General features: G+C 44.1%; 1 protein-coding gene across 1 annotated transcript in view; it reads right to left on the reverse strand.

Moving 5' to 3' along the window:
* Nucleotides 1-9,451: 9,451 nt before the first annotated feature.
* The window catches only part of LOC142213455 (cytochrome P450 2J4-like), a 64,980-nt gene continuing 48,093 nt past the window's right edge, over nucleotides 9,452-26,338 (reverse strand). The window contains exons 9-11 of the mRNA XM_075281802.1: nucleotides 15,193-15,352; nucleotides 11,864-11,991; nucleotides 9,452-9,746 (exon numbers count right to left, since the gene is read on the reverse strand). Coding sequence (XP_075137903.1) covers nucleotides 9,625-9,746; nucleotides 11,864-11,991; nucleotides 15,193-15,352 — 410 coding nt within the window. The 3' untranslated portion in view covers nucleotides 9,452-9,624. The remainder of the gene's footprint in view (nucleotides 9,747-11,863; nucleotides 11,992-15,192; nucleotides 15,353-26,338) is intronic.

A 26,338-nucleotide genomic window follows, 5' to 3' on the forward strand; every position in this document is an offset into this window, starting at 1 on the left:
CACTAGAACCCCTGTGCAAACTCAGTTCACGCTAATAGAATGCATTGGCCAGCGCTGATTGGCCAATGCATTCTATTAGCCCGATGAAGTAGAGCTGAATGTGTGTGCTAAGCACACACATTCAGCACTGCTTCATCAAGCCAATACAATGCATTAGCCAGTGCTGATTGGCCAGAGTACGGAATTCGGCCAATCAGCGCTGGCCAATGCATTCTATTAGCCCGATGAAGTAGAGCTGAATGTGTGTGCTAAAGCACACACATTCAGCACTGCTTCATCAAGCCAATACAATGCATTAGCCAGTGCTGATTGGCCAGAGTTCGGAATTCGGCCAATCAGCGCTGGCTCTGCTGGAGGAGGCGGAGTCTAAGATCGCTCCACACCAGTCTCCATTCAGGTCCGACCTTAGACTCCGCCTCCTCCGGCAGAGCCAGCGCTGATTGGCCGAAGGCTGGCCAATGCATTCCTATGCGAATGCAGACTTAGCAGTGCTGAGTCAGTTTTGCTCAACTACACATCTGATGCACACTCGGCACTGCTACATCAGATGTAGCAATCTGATGTAGCAGAGCCGAGGGTGCACTAGAACCCCTGTGCAAACTCAGTTCACGCTAATAGAATGCATTGGCCAGCGCTGATTGGCCAATGCATTCTATTAGCCCGATGAAGTAGAGCTGAATGTGTGTGCTAAGCACACACATTCAGCACTGCTTCATCAAGCCAATACAATGCATTAGCCAGTGCTGATTGGCCAGAGTACGGAATTCGGCCAATCAGCGCTGGCCAATGCATTCTATTAGCCCGATGAAGTAGAGCTGAATGTGTGTGCTAAGCACACACATTCAGCACTGCTTCATCACGCCAATACAATGCATTAGCCAGTGCTGATTGGCCAGAGTACGGAATTCGGCCAATCAGCGCTGGCTCTGCTGGAGGAGGCGGAGTCTAAGGTCGGACCTGAATGGAGACTGGTGTGGAGCGATCTTAGACTCCGCCTCCTCCAGCAGAGCCAGCGCTGATTGGCCGAATTCCGTACTCTGGCCAATCAGCACTGGCTAATGCATTGTATTGGCGTGATGAAGCAGTGCTGAATGTGTGTGCTTAGCACACACATTCAGCTCTACTTCATCGGGCTAATAGAATGCATTGGCCAGCGCTGATTGGCCGAATTCCGTACTCTGGCCAATCAGTGCTGGCCAATGCATTCTATTAGCTTGATGAAGCAGAGTGTGCACAAGGGTTCAAGCGCACCCTCGGCTCTGATGTAGCAGAGCCGAGGCTGCACAAGGGTTCAAGCGCACCCTCGGCTCTGATGTAGGAGAGCCGAGGGTGCACTTGAACCCTTGTGCAGCCTCGGCTCTGCTACATCAGAGCCGAGGGTGCGCTTGAACCCTTGTGCACACTCTGCTTCATCAAGCTAATAGAATGCATTGGCCAGCGCTGATTGGCCAATGTATTCTATTAGCCTGATGAAGTAGAGCTGAATGTGTGTGCTAAGCACACACATTCAGCTCTACTTCATCGGGCTAATAGAATGCATTGGCCAGCGCTGATTGGCCAGAGTACGGAACTCGACCAATCAGCGCTGGCTCTGCTGGAGGAGGCGGAGTCTAAGATCGCTCCACACCAGTCTCCATTCAGGTCCGACCTTAGACTCCGCCTCCTCCAGCAGAGCCAGCGCTGATTGGCCGAATTCCGTACTCTGGCCAATCAGCACTGGCTAATGCATTGTATTGGCGTGATGAAGCAGTGCTGAATGTGTGTGCTTAGCACACACATTCAGCTCTACTTCATCGGGCTAATAGAATGCATTGGCCAATCAGCGCTGGCCAATGCATTCTATTAGCGTGAACTGAGTTTGCACAGGGGTTCTAGTGCACCCTCGGCTCTGCTACATCAGATTGCTACATCTGATGTAGCAGTGCCGAGTGTGCATCAGATGTGTAGTTGAGCAAAACTGACTCAGCACTGCTAAGTCTCTGCATTCGCATAGGAATGCATTGGCCAGCCTTCGGCCAATCAGCGCTGGCTCTGCCGGAGGAGGCGGAGTCTAAGGTCGGACCTGAATGGAGACTGGTGTGGAGCGATCTTAGACTCCGCCTCCTCCAGCAGAGCCAGCGCTGATTGGTCGAGTTCCGTACTCTGGCCAATCAGCGCTGGCCAATGCATTCTATTAGCCCGATGAAGTAGAGCTGAATGTGTGTGCTTAGCACACACATTCAGCTCTACTTCATCAGGCTAATAGAATACATTGGCCAATCAGCGCTGGCCAATGCATTCTATTAGCTTGATGAAGCAGAGTGTGCACAAGGGTTCAAGCGCACCCTCGGCTCTGATGTAGCAGAGCTGAGGGTGCACAAGGGTTCAAGTGCACCCTCGGCTCTCCTACATCAGAGCCGAGGGTGCGCTTGAACCCTTGTGCAGCCTCGGCTCTGCTACATCAGAGCCGAGGGTGCGCTTGAACCCTTGTGCACACTCTGCTTCATCAAGCTAATAGAATGCATTGGCCAGCACTGATTGGCCAGAGTACGGAATTCGGCCAATCAGCGCTGGCCAATGCATCCCTATGGGAAAAAGTTTATCTCACAAAAATCACAATTACACACCCGATAGAGCCCCAAAAAGTTATTTTTAATAACATTCCCCCCTAAATAAAGGTTATCCCTAGCTATCCCTGCCTGTACAGCTATCCCTGTCTCATAGTCACAAAGTTCACATTCTCATATGACCCGGATTTGAAATCCACTATTCGTCTAAAATGGAGGTCACCTGATTTCGGCAGCCAATGACTTTTTCCAATTTTTTTCAATGCCCCCAGTGTCGTAGTTCCTGTCCCACCTCCCCTGCGCTGTTATTGGTGCAAAAAAGGCGCCAGGGAAGGTGGGAGGGGAATCGAATTTTGGCGCACTTTACCACGTGGTGTTCGATTCGATTCGAACATGGCGAACACCCTGATATCCGATCGAACATGTGTTCGATAGAACACTGTTCGCTCATCTCTAATCTTTATGTGAAGGAAGGAGCACCATAAATGAACTTATTTCTTCTAAATGCATTAATAATCTTGCTCGCTCTAGCTGTGCTATTCTGAGGAGCCTGTTGAATAAATGTGTCAGAGATTTAAGAATGTGGCTATTAGAAATGCTTATGAACAGTAAGGGTCAGTTCACACGTGAACTGCCCGCGCGGGTTTTGACACCGAGAGAGACGCGGTGAGCCGCGTCTCTCTCTTGTCAAAACCCGCCTACCGCGACCATCGCGGTCGCGGCTTTCCCCTCCGCTGTCGGTTCAAATGAATGAGCCGACATAGGAGGGAGCTGCCGGGGGCCGCCTGAAGAAAGGGCATGTCCTTTCTTTTCTCCGCTAGCGGAAAAAAAAAGCCCGGTGGTCTACATAGACCACCATTGTAAAGGGGCGGATTTTGAAGCGAAATCCGCTGTCAAAATCCGCCCCTTTGCCTAAATGTGAACTAGCTCTAACACTCAGGATCTGTCTAACCTACTGTAACTGGTAGATAATGTTTGGAGTTTAATAAAGCTGGATTCACACTAGCACTGGAGTCTTCATAGGAGGCTCCGCCACTGAATCTGTCTATTTTTCTTTAAACCAGTTTCAGTATAAAATCGGCCGGAGGAATTTTTCGATTTCTTCGTTTCCCGCTTTTGACTCCTCCCCTTCCAAACCCCATAACTTTTTTTTTATTTTTCCGCTCTCAGAGCCATATAAGGTTTTAATGTTTGTGGGACAAATTTTTCTTCATGATGCTACCATTAATTATTCTGTACAATGTACTGGGAAGCTGAAAAAAAATTCAGAATGGGGTGGATTTGAAGAAAAAGTGACTTTTTTACGGGCCTCGTTTTTATGGCATTTGCTTTGCAGTCAAAATGACATGTTCCCTGTATTCTATGTTTCAGTACGATTCCGGGGATACCAAATTTATATGGTTTTATTTACATTTTAACTACTTAACAAAAGTCTAAAACTGTGCAAAAAATCTTTTTTTCGAAAAGTCGCCATGTTCTGGCACCCGTAACTTTTTTATAATTCTGTGTACGGGGATGCCTAGGACGTCTTTTTTGCAGGACTAGGTGTACTTTTTAGTTTTACCTTTTTGGGTAATTACTATTGCTTTGATCACTTTTTATTCAAATTTTTATTAGAGGCAAAACAGTGAAAAAAATGGTGGTTTGGCACTTTTGATTTTTTTTCCCCGCTACGGTGTTTACCATACAGGAAAAACGTTTTTATAGATTTGTAGACCAGGTTGTTTTGGACACAGGGATACCTAATGTGTATGTATTTCAGTGTATTTAAGTACTTTTATATGTATTCTAGGGAAAGAGGGGTTATTTGAATTTTTAAATTTTTTAAATATTTTTTTTCTTTTGTATTTATTAGACCCCCTTGGGGTCTTAAACCCAGGGGGTCTGATCACTCATGCAGTTCATTATAATGCATTGTAAATTATCTGAAAAAAATACATGTAAACAGATGTAAAAAATGTGAATCAAACTTTCACACGAAAGAGATTCAAAACAGCCGTGAAAATTAGACTTTGTCACGGACCATGAAAATATAGGTCATGTCTGTATGGGGGATGCGTGAAAATGGGTGTCCCTCTAGTGAAAGATGGTTGTGAAAAATTCATTTTTTTTTCACAGCTGTTTTGCACCTCTTTTGTGTGAATCTAACCTTAGGATGCAGTCACACTAGCGTTTGTGGACCGTTCGGGGACTTTTCATTCCGCAGATTTCGGGCGGAAACCCAGCAGACCCAATTATACTCTGTTTCCTGTGATGAACCCAGAGGTGCACAGCTTGTTAGGGGGCGTTCACACTACCGTCTGTGTCCAACAGGTAGTGTCCGCTCCTAGTGTCCGCTCAAAATCTGGCACGGACATTAGGAGCGGACACTAGCTGCCAACCTCCCAACCGTCCCGATTTCCGCGGGACATTCACGATTTGGGTGACATGTCCCGCGGTCCCGGTTAGAGGGAGGTATGTTCCGATTTCAACTCAGATCTGCGTCCAGAGGACGCAGATCTGAGTTGAACACATATGCGGCTGAAGCAAGGAGCTGACACAGGTCAGCTCCTCGCTTCGCCGCTGCCGCCGGCTACTGGCTTGTAGACGCGATGTGCATCACATCGCGTCTACAAGCCAGTAGCCGGCGGCAGCGGCGAAGTGAGGAGCTGACCTGTGTCAGCTCCTTGCTTCAGCCGCATATGTGTCAGCGAGAGAGGCGCGCAGAGAGCAGCAAGGGAGCGGAGGAGAAGGTAAGTGTAATGTGGAGGTGGAACGTGAAACTGATGAAGGAGAGGACGGCATGACACTGGGGGCAGAGATGGAGAGGACGGCATGACACTGGGGGCAGAGATGGAGAGGACGGCATGACACTGGGGGCAGAGATGGAGAGGACGGCATGACACTGGGGGCAGAGATGGAGAGGACGGCATGACCCTGGGGGCAGAGATGGAGAGGACGGCATGACCCTGGGGGCAGAGATGGAGAGGACGGCATGACACTGGGGGCAGAGATGGAGAGGACGGCATGACACTGGGGGCAGAGATGGAGAGGATGGCATGACACTGGGGGCAGAGATGTGGGGACATGAATCTGGGGGCAGAGATGGAGAGGACATGAATCTGGGGGCAGAGATGGGGGGACATGAATCTGGGGGCAGAGATGGAAGGGGGACATGAAACTGGGGGCAGATGAAGGGTGTATATGAAACTGGGGGAGAGATAGAGGGGAGTCATATAATTTATGGGTGACTGTAGGAGGATTATACTGTGTGCGGGCACATGAAAAATTAACGAGTGGGCGGAGTCAACACAAAAGTGGGTGGGGCTAAGTTTGCCACGGCACGCTACGCGTGCTGCACATTTTGTCCCTCTTTCAGTTCTTCAAAAGTTGGGAGGTATGTAGCTGTGTCCGTGACACCTGTCATTTATTTAAATGGGCATCGGGTGCATTCTTCTGCACTCCGTGCCCTTCCTTCCCTGTCCGCATGTAAAGATGTCCGACTTCTCAAGCAGACAGAAGAACCCTACAAGTCGGGTTTTGCTGTCCGCTTGAAAAGTCAGACATCTTTACATGCGGACAGGGAAGGAAGGGCACGGAGTGCAAAAGAACGCACCCGATGCCCATTTAAATAAATGACAGGTGTCACGGACACAGCTAGTGTCCGCTCCTAATGTCCGTGCCAGATTTGGAGCGGACACTACCTGTCGGACACAGACGGTAGTGTGAACGCCCCCTTATAGTCACAGCCCAGTAATCAGACATCTGCCTGGTAACGAGTTTTGCACCTATGTGGCCATCACATGACCGTGGACCATAAATCACATAACCATGGACTGTATATCACATGACCATGGACTGATTTGTATCCACTGTGCGTAAACAGAATGAATGACAGCAGATACAGATCTAAAAAACCGTGAGGAATTGATACATAACTATATTGGAATATTGCATAAACTTTTATTACACAAACAAACTAGTCTCTCAAAATTGGTCTGAAAGTGGACACCCCTTTAAACATGATTTGCCCTAGGCCAAAATGTTTTGGTTTATTTGTTGGGCTGACATATATCTGATTACCTGTGTGATCTGTAGTTAGGAGGGCTAAATTAATTATGCACTATTTGTGAATAGGATGTGGGTGTTTCCAAGTAAAATGGGCCCTACTCTATTAAGCCCTTCTCATGAGTGGGCATACCCCAAATGGTTCCTCCTCTATTGCCAAGCCTCTCCATCCCAACACCGGAATGGACATCCCCAAAATAATATTGCTGGAATCAGCCCTCATCATGCTGTATGTTTTAACGTGTTGAAATGAAGCAATACTGTATCAAACAGTGAATACTGAACTGATTTTCTCCTGCTATTGTACTATATAAATTTATATGCATTTGGCTCCCCCTAGTGTTATCTGCAAGAAGTCAATTTTATCATATACAATTTAAAGGGAAACAGAAGGTGTTTAAGGCAAGTTTATCACGTATTTATGCCCGTTATATTGGGAAATATATTAGTGTTCAATTATCATCTGACAAATAAGCACACACTAATTGCATCTATTATGCAGCACTTTTAGCACAGAACCTTAGAACTGTGTGCAACACAAGCCAGGGAACAGTGTAGATGGGAATCTGGACTTGCAGGACTTTGTGTCTAGCTTAAAAAACGGTTTCCCCGTGGACAGACAGAAGACGCACACGGGCGGTCACCTTTGCAAACCCATTCATGTGAATAGGTTTTAAAACTGATTGCCGGGTTTCCGTCCCCAGTCTAGTTTCGCCAGGGCAGAAGACAGAAACACGGCAAAATACACAAACCGTAGAACGAGCGCAGGAGTGAAAGGACCCTAACTTCAACCCCTACACAGCTAACCCTCCCCCCCAAATGGGTCACCATGCAACCTGATGTTATGACATGATCAGACAGGATATCATACCCTTAGGTTAAAAAGATGTAGTGGAGCGTGCGACTGACTGTCTACATAAAGTAGACAGTAGAATTTTCAAAGGAGAAACTTTTCCAAAGAGAAAGACAAAAAAAAAACTGTGATGTGCTTCATGGGTTGTAGAACACCTCTGGAAGAGATGCTACTGCAAAGGAAACTTCATCAGGTATAAAGAGGAAGTTCTGAACTGTATGAATGCACTCACCTATGCAAAGCAGGTCCATTTCACTACACTCATATCTCCCCTATCCCATAACCCTAAATAGTTATTCAATACCTTCAACTCTCTTCCATCTTCCTGTACCCCCTCCGACATCACTTATCTCAGCTGAAGACTTTATGAAAAACAAAATTGACACCACCAGAAACAGTCTCAACTTACATCTCCCACAACCACTGTACTCAGTTGTTCAGTGCTCTTTATCCTGAACTTGCTTCTGCATCATCACCAATGAAAAGCTCTCCACCTTAATTTCAAAATCCCACCTCACCATCTGTGTGCTTGACCCAATCCAGGTGTAACACTCAGGAGGGCCAGGGCTGGTATCACGGGTAATATATCAGATGTGGCCGGTTTTCAGGGGGTCCCTGGGTCCCAAATGTGCACAAAATCTCCTTTTTGATGTCCCCGACTACCCACCCCCACTCTGATATCTGACAATGACAACAGACAACCAGGTCTAGGGGGTAGCCGTTGCTCTTTTACTAGCAGGACAAGGTAATACAAATGTACATATGGAGTAATTCTTCACATACAATACAGCGATCTTTGTAGGCAGTGTCCAGTTGAGCAGGTGATAGAGCTTGGAGCGGGAATGCTTTGGATAGTTTAATTAGTAGTTGCTTGGGTAGTTAAACTTGTATATACTTGTAAAGATGGCCTGTATCCAGGGAGTTAGTCCTCAACAAACTGGGTACACGTATGTAGGAGAGGAACTAGAATGTGCCAGCAGCGGGAAACCCTCAAATTCTGCCAGACTAGCTGTGGGCTTCTTAAATATAGCTTTGTCCCAAAGACTTACTTGAATAGAGAGATACATGTGAGGTCCCAGATGTATGGATAGGCAGGTCCGTAAGCTTTAATGCTTCTAGGCTTGGAGCTTCAGAGGAAAACACTCTCTGAGGAGAATCTTGAGTACAGAGGAAAAGCCATCTCTGTTGGAAGTGCTCTCAGACTTGGCTGCCATTTTCAGCTCTCCATGTGTCTGTGTCTACAGTTAGCTCCACACAAAGAACTCAGACAAAAGGTCCCCAACCCCCCTAGAGGGGGCTGTAACTCCTCCTCCTCCAGGCCAGTCAAGGGAGCTTGATGGGTCCTGAAGGTCACCTGATCATACTGGACACCCCTTTACAGTGCCAACTCAAATTACCATGGCAAGTATAGGCAGGAGTAGTTCACAAAAACATCCACAAGATGGCACATTAATAGACCCCTGTGTGCTGGCTCTGGTAAAATAGAAGGAATGAAGGGGGAGGAAACGCTTTACCTTATATGCAAATGTCCATACCATCTCGGTCTGCAAGGACTATTAAAGGGAATGGGATGAGCAGTACCGGAACATTACACAGGCGTACCTCATACCCAACCTCAAGTTGTCAATCCTGCACTAACCCATCTTTTTAACCTATTTCTAACCAAAGGTGCCTTCCCTTTTGCCTTCAAAGATGCTATTGTCAAACCCATCTTTAAAGAGGCTCTATCATTGGGAAAAGTTATTTTTAAGTAATCACATCCTTGCATAGACTTTAGAAATGCTATTCCACACCTACCTTTTGTATATATATTGCCTCAGTTGTTACAGAGTTCACTATTTACATCTTACTACAGTTTCGGGAAATAGTTCTATTTGAGCTAATGATCTGATTCGTCCGAATTTGTTGATTAGATTATTGCAAAATTTCCTGTATGTAAACCCAAGTGACGCATAATTCATATGGGTGAAATTATTAATGATGAATAGCACAGACCAGACTGAAACACCATTTACCATTTATTAAAAATGAGAGAGTGGCACAGTTGCGGTGCTTCTGAATGTCCGATATTACAGAGATAAATGGCAATACGGACTACATTGCTTGCCTAAGATTATTGCAGTAGGTATTATAGCAAATCCTTTATTTCATACACGTCTAGTTGTTGCCTTGTTCCTGTTATTTACAGTGCTGGTCCTTATTCAGGTTTTTGAATTGCTCATTGTAGGAGGCTTTTGAGAAGCAGATAGCGGCGTTTCTGTCACACTCACAAATGTGCGTCTCACAGGGGTTATTTTTACCTATAAAATGTGAAAAACACAATGAACAGACATGAGCAACCTATTATAGTATAAAAACCCTTCACCTAAGTATCATGCGTAAGTTATTATTAGAGATGAGCAAACAGCGTTCAATCGAGTACATGTTCAATTGGATATCAGGCTATTCGAGATGTTCGATTCCAGTCGAACACCACGTGGCAAACTCACTAAAAATTTGATTCCCCTCCCACCTTCCCTGGAGCTTTTTTGCACCAATAACTGTGCAGGGGATGTGGGACAGGAACTACGACGACAGAGGCATCAGAAAAAAATCGGAAAAAGTAATTGCCTGACTAAATCAGGTGACCTCCAATTTATACGAATAGTGGATTTAATATCCGGGTCATATGAGACTGAACTATGTGACTGTGAGACAGGGATACAGGCATGGTTAGCTAGGGATTACCTTTATTTAGGTGGGAATGTTACTCAACCAGCTCTTTGGGGCTCTATCTGGTCGGGATTCCTGTCAGCTTGCAATATGCGAGAGCTGACTTTTTCCCATAGGAATGCATTTACCAGCTTTGATTGGCCAAATGCCATACAGAGTACAGCATTCGGCCAATCAACGCTGGTTCTGTGAGGAGGCGAAGTCTATGATCGGGCCAGAATGGAGACCGCTGTGGACCGATCTTAGACTCTTCCTCCTCCGGCAGAACCAGCGTTGATTGGCCAAATGCTGTACTCTGTATGGCATTTGGCCAATCAACGCTGGTCAGTGCATTCCTATGCCGAGATATAGCAGAGCTGGCCGTGCGCGCAGCTCGACTACACCGGAGATGCAGCTGAGCTGAGCACACAGCCAGCACTGCTACACTGAGTGTGCGCTGAACCCTGCTGCACACTCAGCTCTGCTGCATCAGAGATTCTGTTTACACAGTGCTTTCTTATAGTGGTGATGCATGGTGTACCTATTGCTAAATCCCATCCCCAGCCACAGGTGCTTCACCTCTGTGTAAGTGAAACAATGGTGAATTTCCGCAGCATATCATTGCAAGCTGCCGGGTAGCAGAGAATCTGCACTCACTGTATGATATGCAGGTAAAATTTATTCATATTTCACTTACAAAAAAATGAAACACCAACATCAAAGGACCGGATGCGGCTATAGCCACCGATGAATAACAGTTAGGTAGTGTGACCACACTTACTAAAAAACTGCATGCATTTTTATTTGCAGTAATGAGTAGAAACATTTCTATAATGACAACATATGGTTTCTATATAATGGCCATTAATGTACAGCAGGAACACAGCCATGTGCTAGGCATTACTGCATTTAAAGTGTAGCTAAACTTTTTTTTCATAAATTCTTAGTTGAAGAGAAGATAACAAACTTTCTAATATACTTATAATAAGAAAAGTGTCTGTTTATTCACTTGTCTCTTTGTCACTGATCAGATCTACTGTATACAACTCTATCGAAGGGAAGGGGAGAGCGAGTGAAAGGAGCTAGTCAAACAGAGAGACATCATCAATATATAGGATCAGTTATTTTTTTTACAAATCAGCTGGGTTATCAGAAAATGCAGAATTAGCATTCAGCAGCCTCCTGACAGAAATGACTCATCTTATGTTATAGATGCTTTATATCTGTCTTGCCTCTTTCTTCCAATGTCTTGCGAGTGCTAGGTATGACGCAGTGACATCACTTACATTGCGCCTGCTGTACCCTGAAGCCGCCTGCAGCAGAGTCAGGAGAGGATTGCTGAGTAACGGAGCAAGGTGAGTATTTAGGGGTTTTTTTTGTTGTTGATACATTATAAAAGGATGATGGCCACAAACTGAAGAAGCAATGCAGAGATAACCATCTTTTCATGGACGGGTGAGCCTGATGTAACAGATATGTCTGCAAATGGATAAAAATGCTCTAGCTCTCCCTTGGAATCTGTGCCTAGTCGCTTCCCTTTAGCCGTGATTGACGTCTGTAGCCAAATCTGGTAAACCAGGCCATCTTCATGAGTTTGTGGCCACATAAGTAGGTGTCTGATCCCATTAAAGGCCCTCTTAGTTTGGGAGAAATTTTAGAACCGTCAGACTTCAATTAAGTTGGTCTATGGCCACTTTACAATGTGCACAAAGTGTATAATACTTACTGCTACAGGTCACAGTATTGTCAGTACAGGTGTATGAATAGAACTCTGTGTAGGGATTGTCAAATATTACATCACAGTTTTGAATAGACTTGTATTGTCCATAGCAGTCATCATGAATCTGGCAGCATCTGTGTGTGAAAGAAGAAAAACAAGTCTGAGGTCCAGATCACTAATATGCACATGCCTACTGTACATTCAACATGTAAAAGCCACATGCCACGTTATACATGTTTTTTTATCTTCTCTCCTGGCAGGATCTGTCCAGATAAATGTGCTGTACTGTTCAGTATTTTCTCACAATATGAAATCCTATTTGTGTCTTCTGTGTTCAGTGGTTGTGCTGTGAACTGCAGTCGAGGATTTTATTAACATTGTGCAATATTGTATTGAATTGATATAATTGAGCTAATATAGGGGTGGATACATTGATACATTTGTTCTTTCAGAAGACCCTAGAGTTCTGGAAACGACACTGCTGGACGTACCTTACAAATATTTGCGAAAGGAATCTCACGAGGATCTACCGACATTAATCCCTACTTAGATCTGAAAGTAGCACTGCAAAACCAGGGTACAAAGACTATATATGGAAATGCAAATTTACATGTAGACCCTGAATTAATACACTATAAATTTCACTCTTACTACTATTATACACATGAACTGTCTTCAAGATGGAGACTAGTAGTGCAGGAAGCCTATGGAATCTCGGTTGTATATGAAATCTCTTGGGTGGCCCCACTTGCCCTCTTAACCCTTCCCACAATACGCATGGTGTACACTCTGTTACTCTTGCTGTATTAATCATCTTGAATATATTAAAACAATTTTACTTACCTTGGTTTTTAATTCCAGATACATTTTTGCATACTTATTCTGACACTCCTCTTTGTGGGAGGGGAAGTAGGGAGTGAGGAAACACTGGACATATCTGGTTGTACTGTCCTAAATTGTACCATTATGGGTTGCAATTTTTCAGTTGTTTACACAGCTCCAGTGGATTGTCTCATATATGGTTATTACTGATAGATCTCTCATTGCTATAAAATGGAAATCTGATATTTATACTGTGTCTCTCAATACCATGTGCTAAAGTTAACTTACACATGCAGTGGGAAACCATATTGGCATCAGATATACAGGCATTCCATAAATGTTGGGAATCCTGAAATTTGTCTGCCTATCAGACTGCTATTCTTCTAACACTTCTTTCTGGTTAGTCATTTCGCCCATGATGTATAGCTAATCCTAAGTGATGCTACTGTATAGATTTTTTATATTGTGTAGATGTGTCTGGTTTAGGGTTGACTATCTTTTTAAGTGGGATTGAGATCGGTGATTATTTCCCACAATGCTTTGAAACTGGCCAAGCATTGTGGGAAAAGCCTTCACACTGAGCGGAGTGTATACTCAGTGTGAAGGGTCCGCTGTGTTTCCATAGGAATGAATGGAAGCAGCCGGCACACAGCTTTAACACCCTGCGCGCCGGATGCGTCCATTCATTCTAATGGAAGACTAGCTAACATCTCTAGTAGCTACTTACCTGCAGAGATGGCTGGTCCGGTGCCTGGTGTGCTCGTTCTTCTTCGCCTCGCTGCCCCCGCCTCCCAGGTTAGAAAGAGCTAGGAAGAAGGCGGGGCTTATGGCTTAGGAGAGTGTGAGCGGGCACAGGGCGGGGAGACGTGACGTCTCCCCTCCCAGTATCCGCCCACACTCTCCTAATCCGCCCACATTCTCCTAGCCTGGGAGACAGGGGGCAGCGAGGCGAAGAAGAATGAGAACACCGGGCACCGGACCAGCCATCTCTGCAGGTAAGTGGACACCAGGGGGAACTAAGTAGCCAGAGGATTAAAAAAAATCCTCTGGCTATTTAGTGATTAAAAAAAATCCCTACACAGCGTGGATTCTAACAATTAAAGTATTCAATTGTTAGATTCCATGCTGTATAGTGAATAGGATTGTTTTTAAAATCTGATCTCCGATTAGTAAAAAAATCCCATTGACTTGCATTGGGATCGGAATTGGGATCGAGATCGGGTTCGAATGAAAAATGATCGGAAATCAGATTTCAAAATCGATCCTGAAAAGTCAAGATCGGCTCAAGCCTAGTCTGTTTATGTTATTATATGTTATACACCACTGAGTTTGAAATTTGGTTTCCAACCGTCCTGCAAGTTAAAACTGAAAATGTTTTGTATGATAATATTATGGCCCTCAGTCCCATTGTGTGAAATGATTTTCTTTGTAATGTATCTTTCTGTCTGTATTTGAACCCTACAAATTGTACAGCGCTGCGGAATATAAATAAAATTTATTATTATTATTATTATTATTATTATTATATGGTTGTCTATATATAAATAAAAAAGTTTGCAATTAAAAATAAAATGCTCACTATATCCTTTGATAAAATTTTTTGAGGGTTATAGTTTTCAGAATGTTGTCACTTATTGAGGGTTTCATTTTACTAGAACTTTAGGGGGTCTGCAAATGCAATATGGCAATTGAGAACCATTGTGCAAAAGGCAAATAGCACTCTTTCCATTTTGAGTCCTGTCATGTACCCATACAGTAATTTCCAACCACATATAGGGTATTGCTGTGTTACGGTGAGGTGAGAATTTTTCTTTTAATTGTCCTCCAAAAACAAAATAGCAATAGCACTCTTTCTGTTCTGAAAGCCACCAACAAACTACTTAAATGTTGTTTTGATTTATTTGAGCACTTCTCTTGTTTTGATGGAAAACCCCTTTAAGTAGGTGTTCCAGCATTTTTATTCATTAGTAATAGCTGATCGGTGGGGATCTCAAACCAGGCTACACCCTATCAGTCAGCTGCTTTGTGAAGTCAGCAGCACCAGAACTATACAGTAGATGGAGTTGGAAACAGATGGCTCTGTATACTGAATAGTGGATGTCTAGGTCTACTGCAGACACTATTCAAAGGCCACTATACAGTGTACACAGTGGTTTCCTTTTGGCTCTGTTCACTGCATAGTTCAGATGACAGCAGCTCCTCAAAACAGCTGGTTGATGGAGGTCCTAATGATAGATCAAACATCTATGCAGCGCAAAACACACTTTAGCTAAAAAAATTTGGTTGATGTTGCGCATGCTATTCACTTTGCCTGACAGTGGTTAGCGATGTGCATGCTGCAATATATAATAGTTCACAATGGAATGCATAGTTTCTATTAGGGGTCAGACCACTGGTTTTCAAGAAGGGGTACAGCTAAAGGGGATGCAAAGGTTGCAGTCAGTCAGAAGCCTTGGTGCCTGAGATTAGTCAAATGGCACATGGTAGCAGCACAGTTACTTCAAGTTACTTACTTGTCAAGCTCATCCATTGGAGTGCCAGAGCCTCCTAATCCACAGTAGCATCCATAGCCATTGTATTCATTCAGAGGACGACTCTCCGGTATTATGCACTTTATTATTTTTCTGAACTGAATGAGATTTCTGGTGTCAGGTCGACTTGAGACCAAAGTCACTGCAGATAAACATACAGTTCCATGTAGGGTAGTAATAACAACTTGCATTCTGGTATACCAAAGATTGTATAACATACATCAGGGTTCAATAAAAAAAAAAATGTTCTTGACATACTTATTCAATTTACCTCCTAGACAGATGAGCAAGAAGTCTACCTGACTATTCTTATATCTGTGCACTGCGGCTAAAACTCTAATTGCTTTAAGATGGAATCCACTGCCCCCTTTTTGGACACTGACTTTCTTAATAGGAACAAGGATGTCCATAACCTGGAAAGCTTGACAACCTCCCTCAAAAAAACTGTATCCGTCTTTGATGCCATTTGGGTCCTGTGGGACACCTATTGTACATTTAGAAACTTGTAATGTCTCTGCAACCGCTTTCCCCCATCTCTCTTCTACCCTGCTCTACCTTCTTCATGCCTGTTTCTCCCTCCTGTCAGTCCTTAGTCTGATTGCCTTATTGCTGATATCTTATCTGCTGACTGCTTTGTACACTTGGATTTATTGTGTAATATTACTTGTACTTTTCCTTCTCTGTTTTTGTTAATGTGGGGAAATCTTCAAATATATTACAGTTAAAAAAAAAAAAATGTTTAATTTTGCCAACTGTTTTTGATTGTCATTTATAGGATCTAAATGCACAACGTCTTTAAAGTCCCTGAGATTAGAATAAATTATGATAAAACAGAAGCTCTACATGACCAAACTGGGACAATAGAATTTCGAGTTCTTCTACAGGAAGGATAAAATGAAATATCAGGGAATATCTTTAACCCCTTCTATTTCCACTCTCTGTTTGGAAATATATGACGAGGACTTGTCCTGTGTGGAGGAACACATATTTTTATTGTTTATTATATTTTTTTTGTTTGGGGCACCAGTAGAGTATCTTGTTTTGTCCTGCATGCTCCCATAGTGAGTGGTGGTCTCAGACTACCTAAATTAGTCAAGTATTACTATGTAGACAGATTGGTCCATTATTTTTCCAATGGGTGTAGTTAGATTGTTGCTCTGAGTGTTTCCTATGTATGATAATAATAATGCACAATCCACAGCCCAGGCTACAGAGGGGCTAACTCTACTGGGGTCAGCCTAACCAGCAAGCCTTGTGTGTGCAGACAGTTTGACTGATTTGTCAGTCTGTTAGCCAAAAATGACATCCAACAAAGAAAAATGATGACATCACAAGTGAGAGGTTCCAGGAAGTAATTGGGGACAGGTGTCCATAAATGTAATAAGGTATATAAACTCTTTGTCAGATATAGGAACCACAGTCTATCACCTGGGCTTGTTTTCTTTTTTTGTGTGCTATTTGTGGGTGGGGTGGGTTTATTGGTGTCTTGTCTACCTGTGGTGGTCACAACTTTTGGTGTTGATGCGTGACTGTAGAAAGTTGTTTCACTCCTGTATAGCCAAGTATGATAAGGGAGATGGAAGGGAGTGTGGAAGTGAAGTAGCCTTTGTTATGATTACATGTGCATTTTGTGAGCAAGGTTTACAGAACTGGTATACAATGATTGAATATATCTGGTGTGAGGCCCCGATTACCTGATATTCTATTGGAATTTCAAATTGTAGCTTGACAATTAAAAGCTCCTGATGGTCACTATAGTTTATGCCTACTTTACTTCTTCAGCTGATAAACTGCCCTACTGTATATGATGACTTATTAAAAACTTTCTCCTACGAGACTGAAACGATATGAAAAGAGCTAGTTCAAACAAATTATGATCAATGAAAGGTTACATTATATAGTTCTAGATAAGGAAGAACTATTTAAAGAGGACCTTTCGTGGGTTTGGGCACAGGCAGTTATATATACTGCTGGAAAGCTGACAGTCTGCTTTCACGATCTGTGCCCCGGTACCGTAGCTCTTCACAGTCAGAAAGGCGTTCCTGACAGTCTGTCGGGAACATCCTACTTCACAGCAGCGCCTATAGAGACCGATAATACTGATAATACTCATCTATGGATGAGTACTGGGGGAGGCGTTCCTCCCCGCTCAGACAGTTCAGTGCTATAGGCGCTGCTGTGAAGAAGAGGAGGCGTGGATGAAGAAGACAGCGGACCCTGAATGCCCGCCCAGCGTGCACGATGCGTAAGTAGCTAACATTCTTTTTTAGGTTATTATTTTAAAACTGGGGGGTAGTTTAATATAACATTTACGGTGCCTGAATAGCCTTTTTAAAGGCTATTCACGCATATGTGGGGCTCTATCAGCATGATTTAGCTGATAGAGCCCCTTTAAGACAGGATTCTAGGGACTACCTATCTCGCTTCAATGATTTTCCAATGCAAAACAAAAGTGGCACTAGCGATTCCTCATTATATAGAAAATATCCATATCGACAAAACACTAGCGGATAATGTGAAAAAAAACAATACAAGTAAATGGGTTTCTTTTTAACGTCCATCAAAACAAATTTGTCTCTGTTTGATTGTCATGAAACATGGATGAATGTGTTGGGTGAAAAGAAATAGAGGAATGAATTTCAACAATTTTGTTGTCAGTTAAAAATGAATGACAAACTGATGCAAAGCGGAAATTAAAAAACTGACAGACGTCCATAAAAACTGTGTGACACACTGACGGAAAATGTCTGTTTTTTCATTGTGCATGTAGCCTTATTGTTTCTCACCCCCGAATGTACGACAAATGCTGAAGTGATAAACTCCTACTTCTACATAAGATATCTGGTAAAATGTTTCATGGTATCGATAAAGTTTGATAAATATAATACTAGTACTTTAGGTGGGTAATAAATATGTGGCTTTGCAAATGTGAATAAATAAATTTATAATAAAAATAAAAAATAAAAAAAGCTTGAGTACTTTTCCCTTTTTCAGATGACTTACCTGCAAGTAGCAAAGGCAAGAATACCCACGGTCTCATGATGGCAAGTGAGACCCGTTCAGTGGTACACATGGATTTTATATTAGAGGATGACCTTGGCACGTGGTGTGGAATATTGTGCATACTGTGTCCATTAGATATCGCTTCGTTTGGTAAGACTTGGCATAAACAGATTGCTAAAACAGAACAAGGTGTTTTATAATTGTCCTGGATGAAACAGCAATTTTTTTTACACTTTTTTACTTTATTTCAGATCTAGGGAATCGGAGTGAGTTAAATTTTTAGGTTTTTATTAATCAGAGTCATCTCTGAACATTGGCGATTCTGCTGGGTTCTTCCTGTTTCAGAACAGCAGCCATGTTTTTTTCAGCGCACCACGACATAACTGTACATCCTAGTGCACCTAACGGTTACGTTCTAATTTCTGAAAAGTTGTATTACAATTAGAGGTACACCTAAAGCCTCTTAATGTATTTGGTATATCTTACTTTGACTCAGTTCTTACTAAGAGTGGCTTATGTGTGATCTCACTATTACGAAGCATATGACCCACCTCCAGTGCCATGTTTGTTGCGCCAAAATTGATAGATCTTGTTGGCTCTTATATATATATATATATATATATATATATATATATATATATATATATATATATACTAGAGGGAGGACCCGGCTTCGCACGGGTATATTACATTTTATGTTTGTGTAGTGGCCCCATAAGAAATGTCCAATTTTGCACTGGTGTATTTTGTATCTGGTTTGTGTGTATGTCCATAAGCGTCATGTGATTATGTGTATCTCATTTTGGATATCAGTGAAAAACCTATGATCAGTTGTTATGGATACCTGGAGTAAAGCTGTATCTAATCCTTCCCCGTGTAGTACTGTGTTTAGACTCAAGTATCTAATCCTTGTTGGTGTGGTACTGTTTGCAGATGCACATATCTAATCCTCCGGCGTGTGGTACTGTGTGCAGATGTGTGTATCTAATCCTCCCCTGTGTGGCATTGTGTGAAGAGGCACGTATCTAATCCTCCGGTAAGTGAAACTGTGTGCAGACGTGCATATCTAATCTTACGGCATGTGGTACTATGTGCTGATGCGCGTATCTAATCTTCTGGCGTTGTGGTACCGTGTGCAGACAGGTGTATCTAATCCTCTGGCGTGAGGTACTTTGTGCAGATGCGCGTATCTAATCCTCCCCAGTGTGGTACTGTGTGCTGAGACGCGTATCTAATTATCTGGCATGTGGTACTGTGTGCAGAGGCATGTATCTAATCCTCCAAAGTGTGGTACTGTGTGAAGAGGCGCGTATCTAATCCTATGGCGTGTGGAACTGTGTGTAGACACGCGTATCTAATCCTACAGCATGTGGTACTGTATGCAGACGCATGTATCTAATCCTATAGCGTGTACAACTGTGTGAAGACGTGCGTATCTCATCGTCTGGCATGTGAAACTGTAAGCAGACGCGTGTATCTAATCCTACGGAATGTAGTACTGTGTGCAGACGTGCTTATCTAATCCTCTGGTGTGTTGAACTGTGTGCAGATGTGCGTATCTAATCCTCCCTTGTGTGGTATTGTGTGAAAAGGCACGTATCTAACCCTACGGCATGTGGTACTGTGTGCAGATGCGCGTATCTAATCCTCTGGCGTGTGGTACTGAGTGCTGAGACGCGTATCTAATTCTCTGGCTTGTGGTACTGTGTGCAGAGGCATATATCTAATCCTCCAAAGTGTGGTACTGTGTGCAGACACACGTATCTAATCCTCCCCTGTGTGGTATTGTGTGAAGAGGCACATATCTAATCCTGAGGCATGTGGTACTTTGTGCAGACGCGCGTATCTAATCCTCCCCGTGTTGTACTGTGTGCTTAGACACGTATCTAATTCTCTGGCTTGTGGTACTGTGTGCAGACACACGTATCTAATCCTCACCTATGTGGTATTGTGTTAAGAGGCACGTATCTAATCCTGCGGCATGTGGAACTGTGTGTAGACGCACGTATCTAATCCTACGGCATGTGTTACTGTGTGCAGACGCGTATATCTAATCCTCTGGCGTGGGGTACTGTGTGCAGACGCACGTATCTAATCCTCCCCCGTGTGGTACTGTGTGCTGAGACTCGTATCTAATTCTCTGGCTTGTGGTACTGTGTGCAGAGGCATGTATCTAATCCTCCAAAGTGTGGTACTGTATTCAGGCACACGTATCTAATCCTCCCCTGTGTGGTATTGTGTGAAGAGGCGTGTATCTAATCCTATTGCGTGTGGAACTATGTGTAGACGCGCGTATCTAATCCTACGGCATGTGGTACTGTGTGCAGACGCGCGTATCTAATCCTATGGCGTGTGGTACTGTGTGCAGATGTGTGTATCTAATCCTCTGGCATGTGGTACTGTGTGCAGATGTGCGTATCTAATCCTCTCCTGTGTGGTACTGTGTGCAGATGCGCGTATCTAATCCTCTGGCATGTGGTACTATGTGCAGATGAGCGTATCTAATCCTCCCCCGTGTGGTACTGTGTGCTGAGACGCACATCTAATTCTCTGACTTGTGGTACTGTGTGCAGAGGCATGTATCTAATCCTCCAAAGTGTGGTACTGTGTGCAGACACACGTATCTAATCCTCCCCTGTGTGGTATTGTGTGAAGAGGCGCGTATCTAATCCTACGGCGTGGGGAACTGTGTGTAGACACACATATCTAATCCGACGACATGTGGTACTGTGTGCAGATGTGCAAATCTTATGCTCTGGTGTGTGGAACTGTGTGTAGACACGTGTATCCAATCCTTTGGCATGTGGTACTGTGTGAAGACGCATGTATCCAATCCCCCGGGGTGTGGTACTTTGTGCAGACGCGTGTATCTAATCCTTCAGCATGTGGAACTGTGTGCAGACGCACGTATCAAATCCTTCAGTGTGTGGAACTGTGTGCAGAAGTGCGTATTTAATCCTCTGGTTTGTGGGACTGTGTGCAGACGCGTGTATCTAATCTTCTGGAGTGTGATACTGTTTGCTGATCTGTGTATCTAATCCTCTGATGCGTGTATCTCAGTTTGGATATCAGTGTTGGGTTGTGCATGTGGAGTGACCGTGTGTATTGCAGTTAAAATATGAGTGAAAGACTTGCAGGTTTGTATTGGCTAAGGGGGGGGGGCACTGTGTTTGAAATGCTGTATCTCAGCAACGGTACGTCTGAGTGAGTTGGAGTCTCGACTGAAACCTTCCCGGATACCTGAAGTATCTCTGTACCAAATTTGGTGAAGATCGGTCCAGTCGTTTGGTTCGCATTAGAGCACAGACAGACAGACAGACAGACAGACAGACAGACAGAAATTCATTTTTATAATATAGGGAGATATATATATATATATATATATATATATATATATATATATATATATATATATATACTAGAGGGAGGACCCGGCTTCGCACAGGTATATTACATGTTATGTTTGTGTAGTGGCCTCATAAGAATTGTCCAGTTTTGCACTGGTGTATTTTGTATGTGGTTTGTGTGTATGTCCATAAGCATCATGTGATTATGTGTATCTCATTTTGGATATCAGTGAAAAACCTGTGATCAGTTGTTATGGATACCTGGAGTAAAGCTGTATCTAATCCTTCCCCATGCAGTACTGTGTTTAGACGCAAGTATCTAATCCTTGTTGGTGTGGTACTGTGTACAGATGTGTGTATCTAATCCTCCGGTAAATGAAACTGTGTGCAGACGTGCATATCTAATCTTACAGCATGTGGTACTATGTGCAGACGCGTGTATCTAATCCTCTGGCGTGTGGTACTGTGTGCAGACAGGTGTATCTAATCCCTGGCGTGAGGTACTGTGTGCAGATGCGCGTATCTAATCCTCCCCCGTGTGGTACTGTCTGCTGAGATGCGTATCTAATTATCTGGCATGTGGTACTGTGTGCAGATGCATGTATCTAATCCTCCAAAGTGTGGTACTGTATTCAGATGCATGTATCTAATCCTCCCCTGTGTGGTATTGTGTGAAGAGGCGCGTATCTAATCCTTTGGCGTGTGGAACTGTGTGTAAAAAAACACAAAAAAGCACCGCGCGGCACCTAGTGCATTACCTTTGATAGCAACACAAGACCAATATTAATGTATATGCAATCACCTTGTGGTGCTGTGAAATGATCACAGCATTCAAAACAGCCCCACATCCAAATCAAAAGTCAGAAGCAGCAGATGACAAACGCACTAGGCGTATACAGGATATCCAAACTTGGACCAGTTCAAACTTCCACCAACAGTGTAGGGAAAATGAAAGAAATCCGCGCTTACCGACTATATTCTTGCCAATAGACCTTTATTAAAACCTTCCACTCACACAACGCGTTTCGAAACCTATAGCCGGTTTCTTCCTCAGGTGTACATAAGGGACCCTTATGTACACCTGAGGAAGAAACCGGCTATAGGTTTCGAAACGCGTTGTGTGAGTGGAAGGTTTTAATAAAGGTCTATTGGCAAGAATATAGTCGGTAAGCGCGGATTTCTTTCATTTTCCCTACACTGTTGGTGGAAGTTTGAACTGGTCCAAGTTTGGAACTGTGTGTAGACTCGCGTATCTAATCCTACAGCATGTGGTACTGTGTGCAGATGTGTGTATCTAATCTTATGGTGTGTGGAACTGTGTGCAGATGTGCGTATCTAATCCTCTGGAGTGTGGAACTGTATGTAGATGCATGTATCTAATCCTACAGCATGTGGTACTCTGTGCAGACGTGTGTATCTAATCCTATGGCGTGTACAACTGTGTGAAGACACGTGTATCTAATCCTCCCCTGTGTGGTATTGTGTGAAGAGGTGCGTATCTAATCCTATGGCGTGTGGAACAGTGTGTAGACGCGCGTATCCAATCTCCCGGCATGTGGTACTGTGTGCAGACGCGCGTATCTAAACCTACGGCATGTGGTACTGTGTGTAGACACGCGTATCCAATCCCCCGGCATGTGGTACTGCGTGTAGACGTGCGTATCTAATCCTCCCCCGTGTGGTACTGTGTGCAGACGCGCATATCTAATCCTCCCCCGTGTGATACTGTGTGCGGAAATGCGTATCTAATTCTCTGGCTTGTGGTACTGTGTCCAGAGGCATGTATCTAATCCTCCAAAGTGTGGTACTGTGTGCACACACACGTATCTAATCCTTCCTTGTGTGGTATTGTGTGAAGAGGCGCGTATCTAATCCTTCGGCGTGTGGAACTATGTGTAGACGGGCGTATCTAATCCTATGGCATGTGGTACTGTGTGTAGACGCGCGTATCTAATCCTCCCCCATGTGATACTGTGTGCTGAGACGCGTATCTAATTCTCTGGCTTGTGGTACTGTGTGCAGAGGCATGCATCTAATCCTCCAAAGTGTGGTACTATGTGCACACACACGTATCTAATCCTCCCCTGTGTGGTATTGTGTGAAGAGGCACGTATCTAATCCTTCCGCTTGTGGAACTATGTGTAGACTCGCGTATCTAATCCTACGGCATGTGGTACTCTGCAGACGTGTGTATCTAATCCTATGGCGTGTACAAATGTGTGCAGATGCGCATATCTAATCCTCTGGAGTGTGGAACTTTGTGTAGATGCGCATATCTAATCCTACGGCAAGTGGTACTGTGTGCAGACACTCGTATCTAATGCTACGACATGTGGTACTGTGTGTAGACACGCGTATCTAATCTTACGGCATGAGTTACTGTGTGCAGACGCGTGTATCTAATCCTATGGCGTGTACAACTGTGTGAAGACACGTGTATCTAATCCTCCCCTGTGTGGTATTGTGTGAAGAGGCGTGTATCTAATCCTATGGCGTGTGGAACTATGTGTAGACGCGCGTATCCAATCTCCCGGCATGTGGTACTGTGTGCAGACATGCGTATCTAATCCTATGGCATGTGGTACTGTGTGTAGACGCGCGTATCTAATCCTCCCCCGTGTGGTACTGTTTGCAGACGCGCGTATCTAATCCTCCCCCGTGTGATACTGTGGGCAGAGACGCGTATCTAATTCTCTGGCTTGTGGTACTGTGTGCAGAGGCATGTATCTAATCCTCCAAAGTGTGGTACTGTGTGCACACACACGTATCTAATCCTTCCTTGTGTGGTATTGTGTGAAGAGGCGCGTATCTAATCCTTCGGCGTGTGGAACTATGTGTAGACGTGTGTATCTAATCCTACGGCATGTGGTACTCTGTGCAGAGGCATGTATCTAATCCTATGGCGTGTACAAATGTGTGCAGATGCGCGTATCTAATCCTCTGGAGTGTGGAACTGTATGTAGACACCTGTATCTAATCCTTCGGCATGTGGAACCGTGTGCAGAAGTGCGTATTTAATCCTCTGGTTTGTGGGACTGTGTGCAGACGTGTGTATCTAATCCTCTGGCGTGTGATACTGTTTGCTGATCTGTGTATCTAATCCTCTGATGCGTGTATCTCAGTTTGGATATCAGTGTTGTATTGTGCATGTGGAGTGACCGTGTGTATTGCAGTTGGAATATGAGTGAAAGTCTTGCAGGTTTGTATTGGCTAAGGGGGGCACTGTGTTTGGAATGCTGTATCTCAGCAACGGTGCGTCCGAGCGAGTTGGAGTCTCGTCTTAAACCTTCCCGGATACCTGAAGTATCTCTGTACCAAATTTGGTGAAGATCGGTCCAGTTGTTTGGTTCGCATTAGAGCACAGACAGACAGACAGACAGACAGAAATTCATTTTTATAATATAGGGATATATATATATATATATATATATATTTATTTATTTTTTTATTGTGAGCCCCACATAGAGCTCACAATGTACATTTTTCCTATCAGTATGTCTTTGGTATATAGGATGGAAATCCATGCAAACACGGGGAGAACATACAAACTCCTTGCAGATGTTTTTTTTTGCCCTTGGCAGGATTTGAACATCAGGACCTCCAGTGCTGCAAGGCTGCAGTGCTAACCACTGAGCCACCGTGTGGCCTCTAGCTCTCATATTTTGCCTGGATATTCATCTCTTGGCTTTTGAATGGATGGACAGACTTCATTTTGTATTCTTCCAACTGTCATGGCACTCTTGTCTTTGCTGAGAGATTGCTATTGATGAGTTGGATAATGCTGTTTCTCTTTTCTTGACAAATCTTCATGGTTGATCCTTAAAGGGATTCTACCACTAAAACACTTTTTTTTCTAGTTACCACGTCGGAATAGCCTTTAAAAAGGCTATTCGTCTCTTACCTGTGGAAGTGCTCTCCGCCGCGCCGTTCGTTCAAAATACCGGTTTGTACCGGTATGCTAATGAGTTCTCTCGCAGCGATGGGGGCGTCCCCATCGCAGGAGCAGCGATGGGGGCGTCCCCATTGCAGCTCGAAAACTGACCGCAGCGCCGCCTCTCTGGTCTTCGGTGTCCTCCCTTTGCTTCTTCAGCGTACTGTCGGACGCCTGCGCAGTACGCTCTGTTCGACGAAGATTGCCGAACGTACTGCGCATGCGCGAAATTGCGATCCCAGCCATAGTGCGGGCACCGAACTTTCGCGCATGCGCAGTACGTTCGGGAATCTTCGACGAACAGAGAGCATACTGCGCAGACGTCCGACAGACGCTGAAGAGGCAAGGGGAGGACACCGAAGACCGGAGAGGCGGCGCTGCGGTGAGTTTTCGAGCTGCAATGGGGATGCGCCCATCGCTGCTCCTGCGATGGGGACGCCCCCATCGCTGCGAGAGAACTCATTAGCATACCGGTACAAACCGGTATTTTGAACGAACGGCGCGGCGGAGAGCACTTCTACAGGTAAGAGACGAATAGCCTTTTTAAAGGCTATTCCGACGTGGTAACTAGAAAAAAAAGTGTTTTAGTGGTAGAATCCCTTTAATTTCAACCAGTGACCTTGTGCTTGGGAATCAACCTAATAACACACTGAGCTATTAGGAAATGTGAGAACGGGTTGTAATTTGAAGTATATAAGAACAAAAGTATTTTTCCACCACCAGTAGCAAAACAGTAACAATTATTGTGATGTTTTGTGCCCCTTCCAGAGAACTGATTTCCTAACTTCAGCACTCAGGGCTCACCAGCACTCTATCGAAGCAGGTGCACAGGTATATACTGTGGAGT

Source organism: Leptodactylus fuscus, chromosome 7, assembly GCF_031893055.1.
Source record: "Leptodactylus fuscus isolate aLepFus1 chromosome 7, aLepFus1.hap2, whole genome shotgun sequence".
Classification (NCBI taxonomy): Eukaryota; Metazoa; Chordata; class Amphibia; order Anura; family Leptodactylidae; genus Leptodactylus; species Leptodactylus fuscus.